Source organism: Salmo trutta, unplaced genomic scaffold (assembly GCF_901001165.1).
Source record: "Salmo trutta unplaced genomic scaffold, fSalTru1.1, whole genome shotgun sequence".
In the NCBI taxonomy this organism is placed as follows: Eukaryota; Metazoa; Chordata; class Actinopteri; order Salmoniformes; family Salmonidae; genus Salmo; species Salmo trutta.
Genome location: NW_021823195.1, coordinates 1,881,951 through 1,894,037, shown reverse-complemented (window position 1 = coordinate 1,894,037; position 12,087 = coordinate 1,881,951). Strand labels below are relative to the sequence as shown.

Below are 12,087 nucleotides of genomic sequence, written 5' to 3'. Positions count from 1 at the left end.
TGTCAGTAATGTGGGGGTAACTGTCAGTAATGTGGGGGTAACTGTCAGTAATGTGTTGTAACTGTCAGTAATGTGGGGTAACTGTCAGTAATGTGGGGGTAACTGTCAGTAATGTGGGGTAACTGTCAGTAATGTGGGGTAACTGTCAGTAATGTGGGGGTAACTGTCAGTAATGTGGGGGTAACTGTCAGTAATGTGGGGTAACTGTCAGTAATGTGGGGGTAACTGTCAGTAATGTGGGGTAACTGTCAGTAATGTGGGGGTAACTGTCAGTAATGTGGGGTAACTGTCAGTAATGTGGGGGTAACTGTCAGTAATGTGGGTAACTGTCAGTAATGTGGGGGTAACTGTCAGTAATGTGGGGGTAACTGTCATAATGTGGGGTAACTGTCAGTAATGTGGGGGTAACTGTCAGTAATATGGGTAACTGTCAGTAATGTGGGGTAACTGTCAGTAATGTGGGGGTAACTGTCAGTAATGTGGGGGTAACTGTCAGTAATGTGGGGTAACTGTCAGTAATGTGGGGGTAACTGTCAGTAATGTGGGGGTAACTGTCAGTAATGTGGGGGTAACTGTCAGTAATGTGGGGTAACTGTCAGTAATGTGGGGTAACTGTCAGTAATGTGGGGTAACTGTCAGTAATGTGGGGTAACTGTCAGTAATGTGGGGGTAACTGTCAGTAATGTGGGGTAACTGTCAGTAATGTGGGGGTAACTGTCAGTAATGTGGGGGTAACTGTCAGTAATGTGGGGTAACTGTCAGTAATGTGGGGGTAACTGTCAGTAATGTGGGGTAACTGTCAGTAATGTGGGGGTAACTGTCAGTAATGTGGGGTAACTGTCAGTAATGTGGGGGTAACTGTCAGTAATGTGGGGTAACTGTCAGTAATGTGGGGGTAACTGTCAGTAATGTGGGGGTAACTGTCAGTAATGTGGGGTAACTGTCAGTAATGTGGGGTAACTGTCAGTAATGTGGGGGTAACTGTCAGTAATGTGGGGGTAACTGTCAGTAATGTGGGGTAACTGTCAGTAATGTGGGGGTACTGTCAGTAATGTAGGGGTAACTGTCAGTAATGTGGGGTAACTGTCAGTAATGTGGGTACTGTCAGTAATGTAGGGTAACTGTCAGTAATGTGGGGTAACTGTCAGTAATGTGGGGGGTAACTGTCAGTAATGTGGGGTAACTGTCAGTAATGTGGGGTAACTGTCAGTAATGTGGGGGTAACTGTCAGTAATGTGGGGGTAACTGTCAGTAATGTGGGGTAACTGTCAGTAATGTGGGGTAACTGTCAGTAATGTGGGGTAACTGTCAGTAATGTGGGGTAACTGTCAGTAATGTGGGGTAACTGTCAGTAATGTGGGGGTAACTGTCAGTAATGTGGGGTAACTGTCAGTAATGTGGGGGTAACTGTCAGTAATGTGGGGGTAACTGTCAGTAATGTGGGGTAACTGTCAGTAATGTGGGGTAACTGTCAGTAATGTGGGGTAACTGTCAGTAATGTGGGGTAACTGTCAGTAATGTGGGGGTAACTGTCAGTAATGTGGGGGTAACTGTCAGTAATGTGGGGTAACTGTCAGTAATGTGGGGTAACTGTCAGTAATGTGGGGGTAACTGTCAGTAATGTGGGGGTAACTGTCAGTAATGTGGGGTAACTGTCAGTAATGTGGGGGTAACTGTCAGTAATGTGGGGGTAACTGTCAGTAATGTGGGGGTAACTGTCAGTAATGTGGGGTAACTGTCAGTAATGTGGGGTAACTGTCAGTAATGTGGGTAACTGTCAGTAATGTGGGGGTAACTGTCAGTAATGTGGGGGTAACTGTCAGTAATGTGGGGGTAACTGTCAGTAATGTGGGGGTAACTGTCAGTAATGTGGGGGTAACTGTCAGTAATGTGGGGGTAACTGTCAGTAATGTGGGGTAACTGTCAGTAATGTGGGGGTAACTGTCAGTAATGTGGGGGTAACTGTTAGTAATGTGGGGGTAACTGTCAGTAATGTGGGGTAACTGTCAGTAATGTGGGGTAACTGTCAGTAATGTGGGGTAACTGTCAGTAATGTGGGGGTAACTGTCAGTAATGTGGGGGTAACTGTCAGTAATGTGGGGTAACTGTCAGTAATGTAGGGGTAACTGTCAGTAATGTAGGGGTAACTGTCAGTAATGTGGGGGTAACTGTCAGTAATGTGGGGGTAACTGTCAGTAATGTGGGGTAACTGTCAGTAATGTGGGGTAACTGTCAGTAATGTGGGGGTAACTGTCAGTAATGTGGGGGTAACTGTCAATGTGGGGTAACTGTCAGTAATGTGGGGGTAACTGTCAGTAATGTGGGGGTAACTGTCAGTAATGTGGGGGTAGCTGTTAGTAATGTGGGGGTAACTGTCAGTAATGTAGGGGTAACTGTCAGTAATGTGGGGGTAACTGTCAGTAATGTGGGGTAACTGTCAGTAATGTGGGGTAACTGTCAGTAATGTAGGGGTAACTGTCAGTAATGTGGGGTAACTGTCAGTAATGTGGGGTAACTGTCAGTAATGTGGGGGTAACTGTCAGTAATGTGGGGGTAACTGTCAGTAATGTGGGGTAACTGTCAGTAATGTGGGGTAACTGTCAGTAATGTGGGGTAACTGTCAGTAATGTGGGGGTAACTGTCAGTAATGTGGGGGTAACTGTCAGTAATGTGGGGGTAACTGCCTGTAGGACCTTTTTGTGGTTCTATTGTTCTTATGTTATTAAATGGGTGTATTTCAGTTCTTCAGCTGTCTATTGATGTTTAATATTATGTCTAATGGGGATCCTAAATACTCTCTCTCTCTCTCCCTCTCTCTCTCTCTCCTCTCTCCCCTCTCCTCCTCTCTCCCTCCCTCCCTCCCTAAGTAAGCCTGCTCTAACCCAGTGTTTTAAGGAGGCGTGTATAAAGCTAAGCATGATCCCAGAAGGAACATTAATCTTCAGATCCTATTACCAAAAGACTTTAAACCCCTTACAACTGCTAATACATGGTCCTCCCTGTTATACTGTAGTGTTCCAACGTCCTCCCTGGAAGAATGTTGTTATACTGTAGTGTTCCAACGTCCCTCCCTGGACCATGTTGTTATACTGTGGTGTTCCAACGTCCCTCCCTGGACCATGTTGTTATACTCTAGTGTTCCAACGTCCTCCCTGGACCATGTTGTTATACTGTAGTGTTCCAACGTCCTCCCTGGACCATGTTGTTATACTGTAGTGTTCCAACGTCCTCCTTGGACCATGTTTTTATACTGTAGTGTTCCAACGTCCTCCCTGGACCATGATGTTATACTCTAGTGTTCCAACGTCCTCCCTGGACCATGTTGTTATACTGTAGTGTTCCAACGTCCTCCCTGGACCATGTTGTTATACTGTAGTGTTCCAACGTCCTCCCTGGACCATGTTGTTATACTGTAGTGTTCCAACGTCCCTCCCTGGACCATGTTGTTATACTGTAGTTTTCCAACGTCCCTCCCTGGACCATGTTGTTATACTGTAGTGTTCCAACGTCCCTCCCTGGACCATGTTGTTACTGTAGTGTTCCAACGTCCTCCCTGGACCATGTTGTTATACTGTGGTGTTCCAACGTCCTCCCTGGACCATGTTGTTATACTGTAGTGTTCCAACGTCCCTCCCTGGACCATGTTGTTATACTGTATGTTCCAACGTCCTCCCTGGGACCATGTTGTTTACTGTAGTGTTCCAACGTCCCCCCTGGACCATGTTGTTATACTGTAGTGTTCCAACGTCCTCCCTGGGACCATGTTGTTATACTGTAGTTCCAACGTCCTCCCTGGACCATGTTGTTATACTGTGGTGTTCCAACGTCCTCCCTGGACCATGTTGTTATACTGTAGTGTTCCAACGTCCCTCCCTGGACCATGTTGTTATACTGTAGTGTTCCAACGTCCTCCCTGGACCATGTTGTTATACTGTAGCGTTCCAATGTCCCTCCCTGGACCATGTTGTTATACTGTAGTGTTCCAACGTCCTCCCTGGACCATGTTGTTATACTGTAGTGTTCCAACGTCCCTCCCTGGGACCATGTTGTTATACTGTAGTGTTCCAACGTCCCTCCCTGGACCATGTTGTTATACTGTGGTGTTCCAACGTCCTCCCTGGGACCATGTTGTTATACTGTTGTGTTCCAACGTCCCTCCCTGGACCATGTTGTTATACTGTATGTTCCAACGTCCTCCCTGGACCATGTTGTTATAACTGTAGTGTTCCAAACGTCCCTCCCTGGACCATGTTGTATATACTGTGGTGTTCCAACGTCCCTCCCTGGACCATGTTGTTATACTGTAGTGTTCCAACGTCCTCCCTGGACCATGTTGTTATGCTGTAGTGTTCCAACGTCCTCCTGGACCATGTTGTTATACTGTAGTGTTCCAACGTCCTCCCTGGACCATTTGTTATACTGTAGCGTTCCAACGTCCCTACCCTGGACCATGTTGTTATACTGTAGTGTTTCCAACGTCCCCTCCCTAGACCATGTTGTTATACTGTGGTTGTTCCAACGTCCTCCCTGGACCATGTTGTTTATACTGTAGTGTTCCAACGTCCCTCCCTAGACCATGTTGTTATACTGTAGTGTTCCAACATCTCTCCCTGGACCATGTTGTGATTGGTTGAGTTATTGGGGTCAGATGTTTCAGTCAGATACAGTTGTTGTGATTGGTTGAGTTATTGGGGTCAGATGGTTTCAGTCAGATACAGTGTTGTGATTGGTTGAGTTATTGGGGTCAGATGTTTCAGTCAGATACAGTGTTGTGATTGGTTGAGTTATTGGGGTCAGATGTTTCAGTCAGATACAGTGTTGTGATTGGTTGAGTTATTGGGGTCAGATGTTTCAGTCAGATACAGTGTTGTGATTGGTTGAGTGTTGTTGGGAGTTTCTATAATAAGATCTGGGGATCGCCTTTCCAACAAAATCTGACTAAAAGAGAGGGAGGGAGGGAGGGAGGGGGGAGGGAGAGAGGGAGGGAGGGAGAAAGTGATTTTTGCATCTTGATTGCCAGGAAAAGGCACCTTTGTTAAATTTTCCCCAGAATGCAGTTCACTGGGAGCTAAACCCAGAATGACACACTGGTCTCAACTCCCTCTGGGAACAGAATAATAAGGGAAGTACCCATACATTCCATTAAAATCATTTACCAGTCAGCCAGTCCTTCATGTGGCCTGAAGTCTGACTCTCTGCTGGCAGCTGCCGACACCATCTGACTCTCTGCTGGCAGCTGCCGACACCATTTAAGTAACTGATTATATCTATAGACACACATTTAACCTAATACTGACACCCAGCCATAGAGCCCTAATACTGACATCAAGCCATAGAGCCCTAATACTGACACCAAGCCATAGAGCCCTAAAACTGACACCCAGCCATAGAGCCCTAATACTGACACCCAGCCATAGAGCCCTAAGACTGACACCCAGCCATAGAGCCCTAATACTGACACCCAGCCATAGAGCCCTAATACTGACACCCAGCCATAGAGCCCTAATACTGACACCAAGCCATAGAGCCCTAATACTGACACCAAGCCATAGAGCCCTAATACTGACACCAAGCCATAGAGCCCTAACACCGACACCCAGCCACAGAGCCCTAATACTGACACCCAACCATAGAGCCCTAATACTGACACCAAGCCATAGAGCCTTAATACTGACACCAAGCCATAGAGCCCTAACACTGACACCAAGCCATAGAGCCCTAACACTGACACCCAGCCATAGAGCCCTAATACTGACACCAAGCCATAAAGCTCAGCAGCACAAGGTAGCCTGCTGGTCGGCGCAGTAGTAAAACTGAAGTCACCAGCTTAGCTCAGTGCCGCGGCTGCAGAGAGAGGGAAGCAGAGAGAGGGAAGCAGAGAGAGGGAAGCAGAGAGAGGGAAGCAGAGAGAGGGAAGCCGGGCTGAGGTGAGTGAGATCAACGGGGTCCTCCTGCAGCGTGGAGCTGGGGGAAGGGCAGAGGCTGAACCACAACGGACAGATCACCTGCGCCTTGTTTCTCAACCACAACCACACAGAACAGAAAGAGAACGAAGAGAGGAGCGCAGAGTTGTAGTCTCAGTCAGCGGACTCAACAAGGAAAACTTAAGTTAGACAAGTAAAACGCTACATGATGAGATCTATTATCTACATACTGTATGAATCAGCCAAAAGGTTCTATTATCTACATACTGTATGAATCAGTCCAAAGGTTCTCCTAATATCTACATACTGTATGAATCAGTCCAAAGGTTCCCCTAATATCTACATACTGTATGAATCAGTCCAAAGGTTCTCCTAATATCTACATACTGTATGAATCAGTCCAAAGGTTCTCCTAATATCTACATACTGTATGAATCAGCCAAAAGGTTCTCCTAATATCTACATACTGTATGAATCAGTCCAAAGGTTCTCCTAATATCTACATACTGTATGAATCAGTCCAAAGGTTCTCCTAATATCTACATACTGTATGAATCAGCCAAAAGGTTCTCCTAATATCTACATACTGTATGAATCAGCCAAAAGGTTCTCCTAATATTTACATACTGTATGAATCATTCTCTGCCTGTCATGAGTCAAATCATTATTACTCCCATCTACTGCATTTGTCATTCATTAATACAGTACAGTTAGTGTACCTTTCATAGTGTCTGTGTATACAGGTATACACAGACATAATATAGTAACATATAGCATAGTTAATATATAGCATAGCTAGCATAGCTAACATATAGCATAGCTAACATATAGCATAGCTAACATATAGCATAGCATAGTAGGGGATGTGTTTAATATAGAGACATGTTTAATGTAGAGACAGTACCTTTCATAGTGTCTATGGGACGTGTTTAATACAGAGACAGTACCTTTCATAGTGTCTGTGTATACAGGTATAGTAGGGGACCTGTTTAATATAGAGACAGTACCTTTCATAGTGCCGTCTGGTGCAGGTTGCAGCACTCGTGCTTCCTGGGTTTCCTCCTAACTCGTCATATACATGTTTCCACTGTCGGCGGGATGTGATCTGATGACACAGTGGGACAATGAGAGGGTTAGAAAACAGTTGGCCCTAAAATATAGCATAGCTAGCATATTAGCATAGCTAGCATAGCTAACGTATTAGCATATTAGCATAGCTAACATATAGCATAGCTAACATATACCATAGCTAGCATATTAGCATAGCTAACATATAACATAGCTAGCATATTAGCATATTAGCATATTAGCATATCTGAATTTTTGGGTAAATACATTCAGAACATTCAATGTCATCAGACAACTAAGAGTTAAACTGAACTGTGAATAAATTACAATACGATTGATGAAAGTCCATGTTGTTCATTAAACAGAGGAATCCTTTAAAACCCAGAGGGAACAGTAATCTACTGAAGAACAGAAAACACACTGCATTAAAACGCTTCCTCCAGTCTATTATTAGCCCTATGTACAGCCGTGAATACATCCAACCATTTGGCCTGGGAGCGTATTCTACTCTATATGTAATCACATTCAGATCATATCACAGTAATGTCAGTGGGGAGGTCATTGGACTCTGATCACTATGACTACGGACCAATGTAGCGCACTACTTTTGTGAACAGGGCCCAAGGGGCCTCTGGTCAACGGTAGTGTTCTATATAGGGAATAGGGTGCCATTTGGGACACGTCATTGCTCTTCCAGACCAGAGGTATCTGTTATTGTGAACATTATAACGCTGCCTGGGACATGATTGGTTGAGACAGAATGTGAACTAACAGTACACTACATTCTCTCTCTCTCTGGCTTCCTCTGCTCTGCTCTCTAGAAAACACACCAGACTGACTGCTATTTGTTTTCAGTCTGCTATTGTGTGTGAGAGAGAGCGAGAGAGAGAGCGAGAGAGAGAGAGCGAGAGAGAGAGAGGGAGAGAGGGAGAGGCAGAGAGAGACAGAGAGAGAGAGGGAGAGAGAGAGACAGAGAGAGAGAGAGCGAGAGAAAGAGAGGGAGAGAGGGAGAGGCAGAGAGAGAGAGACAGAGAGAGAGAGACAGAGAGAGAGAGAGAGAGAGAGAGAGAGAGAGAGAGAGAGTGTTTTATGTCCGTCAGTCTCAGTTCAACACCAGTTGAACTACAGCCTCAGCCTGCGTCCCAAATGGGACCCTATTCCCTATATAGTGAACTGCTGTTGACCTGGGCCCTATGGGAGGGAGTAGGGGGCTATTTGGGATGCAGCCCACAACTGAATTGGATCATGGTGGGATGTGAATGTTTCCAATGACATCATGTTCCTCTGAAACTTTCATTACATATCAGATTAGACTAGTTTGTTAGTCACATGACCAGGGTCGTAGATGTAATCGCAGAGTACAGTGATAGTACAGTATAGGTCAAAAGGAGAAGCTAATTAAACAGTAATACAAATATATATATATATATATATATATATATATATATATATATATATATATATATATATACACACACACAGTACCAGTCAAAATTGGACAAACCTACTCATTCAAGGATTTTTCTTTATTTTTTTACTATTTTCTACATTGTAGAATAATAGTGAAGACATTAAAACTATGAAATAACACATATGGAATCAAGTAGTAACCAAAAAAAGTGTTAATCAAATCAAAATATATTTTAACCTGTTGGGGATAGGGGGCAGTATTTTCACGGCCGGATAAAAAACGTACCCAATTTAATCTGGTTATTACTCCTGCCCAGAAACTAGAATATGCATATAATTATTTGGATAGAAAACACCCTAAAGTTTCTAAAACTGTTTGAATGGTGTCTGAGTATAACAGAACTCATATGGCAGGCCAAAACCTGAGAAGATTCTATATGGGAAGTGCCCTGTCTGACCATTTCTTGTCCTTCTATAGCCTCTTTATCGAAAATTGTTAAAGAAGCTATGCATAGATAATAACAGAGAGTAGTAGCAGCATGGGGGTGCAAATAGTCTGGGTAGTAATTTGATTAATTGTTCAGGAGTCTTATGGCTTGGGGGTAGAAGCTTTTTAGGGGCCTCTTGGACCTAGACTTGGCGCTCCAGTACCGCTTGCCGTGCGGTAGCAGAGAGAACAGTCTCTGACTAGGGTGGCTGGAGTCTTTGACGATTTTTAGGGCCTTCCTCTGACACTGCCTGGTATAGAGGTCCTGGATGGCAGGAAGCTTGGCCCCGGGGATGTACTGGGCCGTTCGCACTACCCTCTGTAGTGCCTTGCGGTCGGAGGCCGAGCAGTTGCCGTACCAGGCAGTGATGCAACCAGTCAGGATGCTCTCGATGGTGCAGCTGTAAAATCTTTTGAGGATCTGAGGACCAATGCCAAATCTTTTCAGTCTCCTGAGGGGGAATTGGTTTTGTCGTGCCCTCTTCACGACTGTCTTGGTGTGCTTGGACCATGTTAGTTTGTTGTTGATGTGGACGCCAAGGAACTTGAAGCTCTCAACCTGCTCCACTACAGTCCAGTTGATGAGAATGGGGGCATGTTATATATATATATATAGAGAGAGAGAAATCAGAGAAATCACTTACCAGCTCGTATCCTCCAAGTGTCTCTGCTGCTTGAAACATGTTCCAAAGGTTTACTGTTAGAGAGACAATAATAGTGAGATCAATAAGACAATAACACCAAGACAAACCCAGTTGTAATGTACTGTCTATACAATACAGTCAGTCAATCAGTCATACCAACAACATTCAAAAAGGGATTTATTTCTTCAGGCTGGGGTCCTTTTATTCAGAATTTCCACCTGAATGACGTGCCCAAAGTAAACTGTCTGTTACTCAGGCCCAGAAGCCAGGATATGCATATAATTGGTACCATTGGATAGAAAACACTTTGAAGTTTGTAGAAATGTTAAAATAATGTATGAGACTATAACATAATTGATATGGCGGGAGAAAATCCAAAGAACAACCAACCAGAGGTTTCTTTTGGCTTTTATAATGGAAACTTATTGGTTCTATGTAATTCCAGCTCCCAGATTGCAATTCCTATGGCTTCCACTAGATGTCAACAGTCGTTGTTCATTGTTTCAAGCTTTTATTTTAAAAAAAACGAGCAAGAATTTGAAGTTTTTGTACAAAGAGTCCCGGTACAATATCAGTCTGTCGGCGCCACGAAGAGGACGCGCGCTTACTAATTTTACTTTTCTATTAAACATACTTCTTTCCTTATGAAATATTAGAGTTTATTTACATTTTAGGATACCTGAGGACTAAATACAAACGTAGTTTGACTTGTTTGAACAAAGTTTAGCGGTAGCTTTTTTCGACTCCTTTGTCTGCATGTTGAACGAGTGGATTACTGAAATCGATGGCGCCAACTAAACAGACTTCATCTAGCAAAACGACCATTCATGTTGTGCTGTGTTCTGCTCTGCTCTGTTCTGCTCTGTTCTGCTCTGTTCTGCTCTGCTGTGCTGTTCTGTTCTGTTCTGTTCTGCTCTGCTCTGCTGTGCTGTGTTCTGCTCTTCTGTGCTGTTCTGTTCTGTTCTGTTCTGTTCTGCTGTGCTCTGCTCTGCTCTGTTCTGTTCTGTTCTGTTCTGCTCTGTTCTGCTCTGTTCTGTTCTGTTCTGCTCTGCTCTGCTCTGCTCTGCTGTGTTCTGCTCTGTTCTGCTCTGTTCTGCTCTGTTCTGCTCTGCTGTGCTGTTCTGTTCTGCTGTGCTCTGCTCTGCACTGTTCTGTTCTGCTCTGTTCTGTTCTGTTCTGTTCTGCTCTGTTCTGTTCTGTTCTGCTCTGTTCTGCTCTGCTCTGTTCTGCTCTGTTCTGCTCTGCTCTGTTCTGCTCTGCTCTGTTCTGTTCTGCTCTGTTCTGCTCTGTTCTGTTCTGCTCTGCTGTGCTGTTCTGTTCTGCTCTGTTCTGCTCTGTTCTGCTGTGCTGCCACGTTAGCATCATTGTTCCTTGATGCTATGCAGGGCTGATACCACGTTAACCCAATCAGCACCTGACCCTTTGTGACCTGACAGACAGAATGACAGCATCTAGTGAGGAGAAAAGGAGAGGTGTTGGCTCCAGAAAGAAGGAGGGGGTTTCTACTTACTCTGTTTGAAGCCCAGGTAGGGGATCCTCTCTATAGGGGTCTCCCTCTCATTCATGTATTTATACAGAGCTACTAGGAAGACCTGTTCATCAGCAGGACACTCCTCACCACCTCCTCTCCCTGTTCTCCCTTTAGGGTTCTCCTCTGAGGAGGAGGAGGACGAGGAGACCCTCGTACAGCAGCTGCTGTCTCTACCGATTCCTTTAGGCCACCTGGACAGCACTGCCTTGGACTCAGGGTTCACCTGAAGACACAGAGGGACGAGAAGGACATGAGGTCAGAGATGGACATGAGGGAAGAGATGGACATGAGGGAAGAGATGGACATGAGGTCAGAGATGGACATGAGGTCAGAGATGGACATGAGGGCAGAGATGGACATGAGGGAAGAGATGGACATGAGGGCAGAGATGGACATGAGGGAAGAGATGGACATGAGGGAAGAGATGGACATGAGGGCAGAGATGGACATGAGGTCAGAGACGGACATGAGGGAAGAGATGGACATGAGGGAAGAGATGGACATGAGGGAAGAGATGGACATGAGGGCAGAGATGGACATGAGGTCAGAGACGGACATGAGGGAAGAGATGGACATGAGGTCAGAGATGGACATGAGGGAAGAGATGGACATGAGGTCAGAGATGGACATGAGGTCAGAGATGGACATGAGGTCAGAGATGGACATGAGGGCAGAGATGGACATGAGGGAAGAGATGGACATGAGGGCAGAGATGGACATGAGGGCAGAGATGGACATGAGGGCAGAGATGGACATGAGGTCAGAGACGGACATGAGGGAAGAGATGGACATGAGGTCAGAGATGGACATGAGGGAAGAGATGTGGAACTGTTTCTGTGATCCGGCTAAATGTGGAACTGTTTCTGTGATCCGGCTAAATGTGGAACTGTTTCTGTGATCCGGCTAAATCTATGTAGTTCAGTCCTTGAGTTGTTGTATATTAATGTTGTGTAATGTTTTGTGTGGACCCCAGGAAGAGTAGCTGCTGCGTTAGTAGTATTGGGGATCCTGATTAAATAGTAA

The 12,087-nt window shown here is 45.0% G+C and overlaps 1 protein-coding gene across 1 annotated transcript in view; it reads right to left on the bottom strand.

The window, feature by feature from the left end:
- LOC115189568 (AT-rich interactive domain-containing protein 5B-like) overlaps positions 1-12,087 on the bottom strand; it is a 114,094-nt gene that overhangs the window by 34,176 nt on the left and 67,831 nt on the right. The window contains exons 6-8 of the mRNA XM_029748186.1: positions 11,044-11,287; positions 9,534-9,586; positions 6,932-7,029 (exon numbers count right to left, since the gene is read on the bottom strand). Coding sequence (XP_029604046.1) covers positions 6,932-7,029; positions 9,534-9,586; positions 11,044-11,287 — 395 coding nt within the window. The remainder of the gene's footprint in view (positions 1-6,931; positions 7,030-9,533; positions 9,587-11,043; positions 11,288-12,087) is intronic.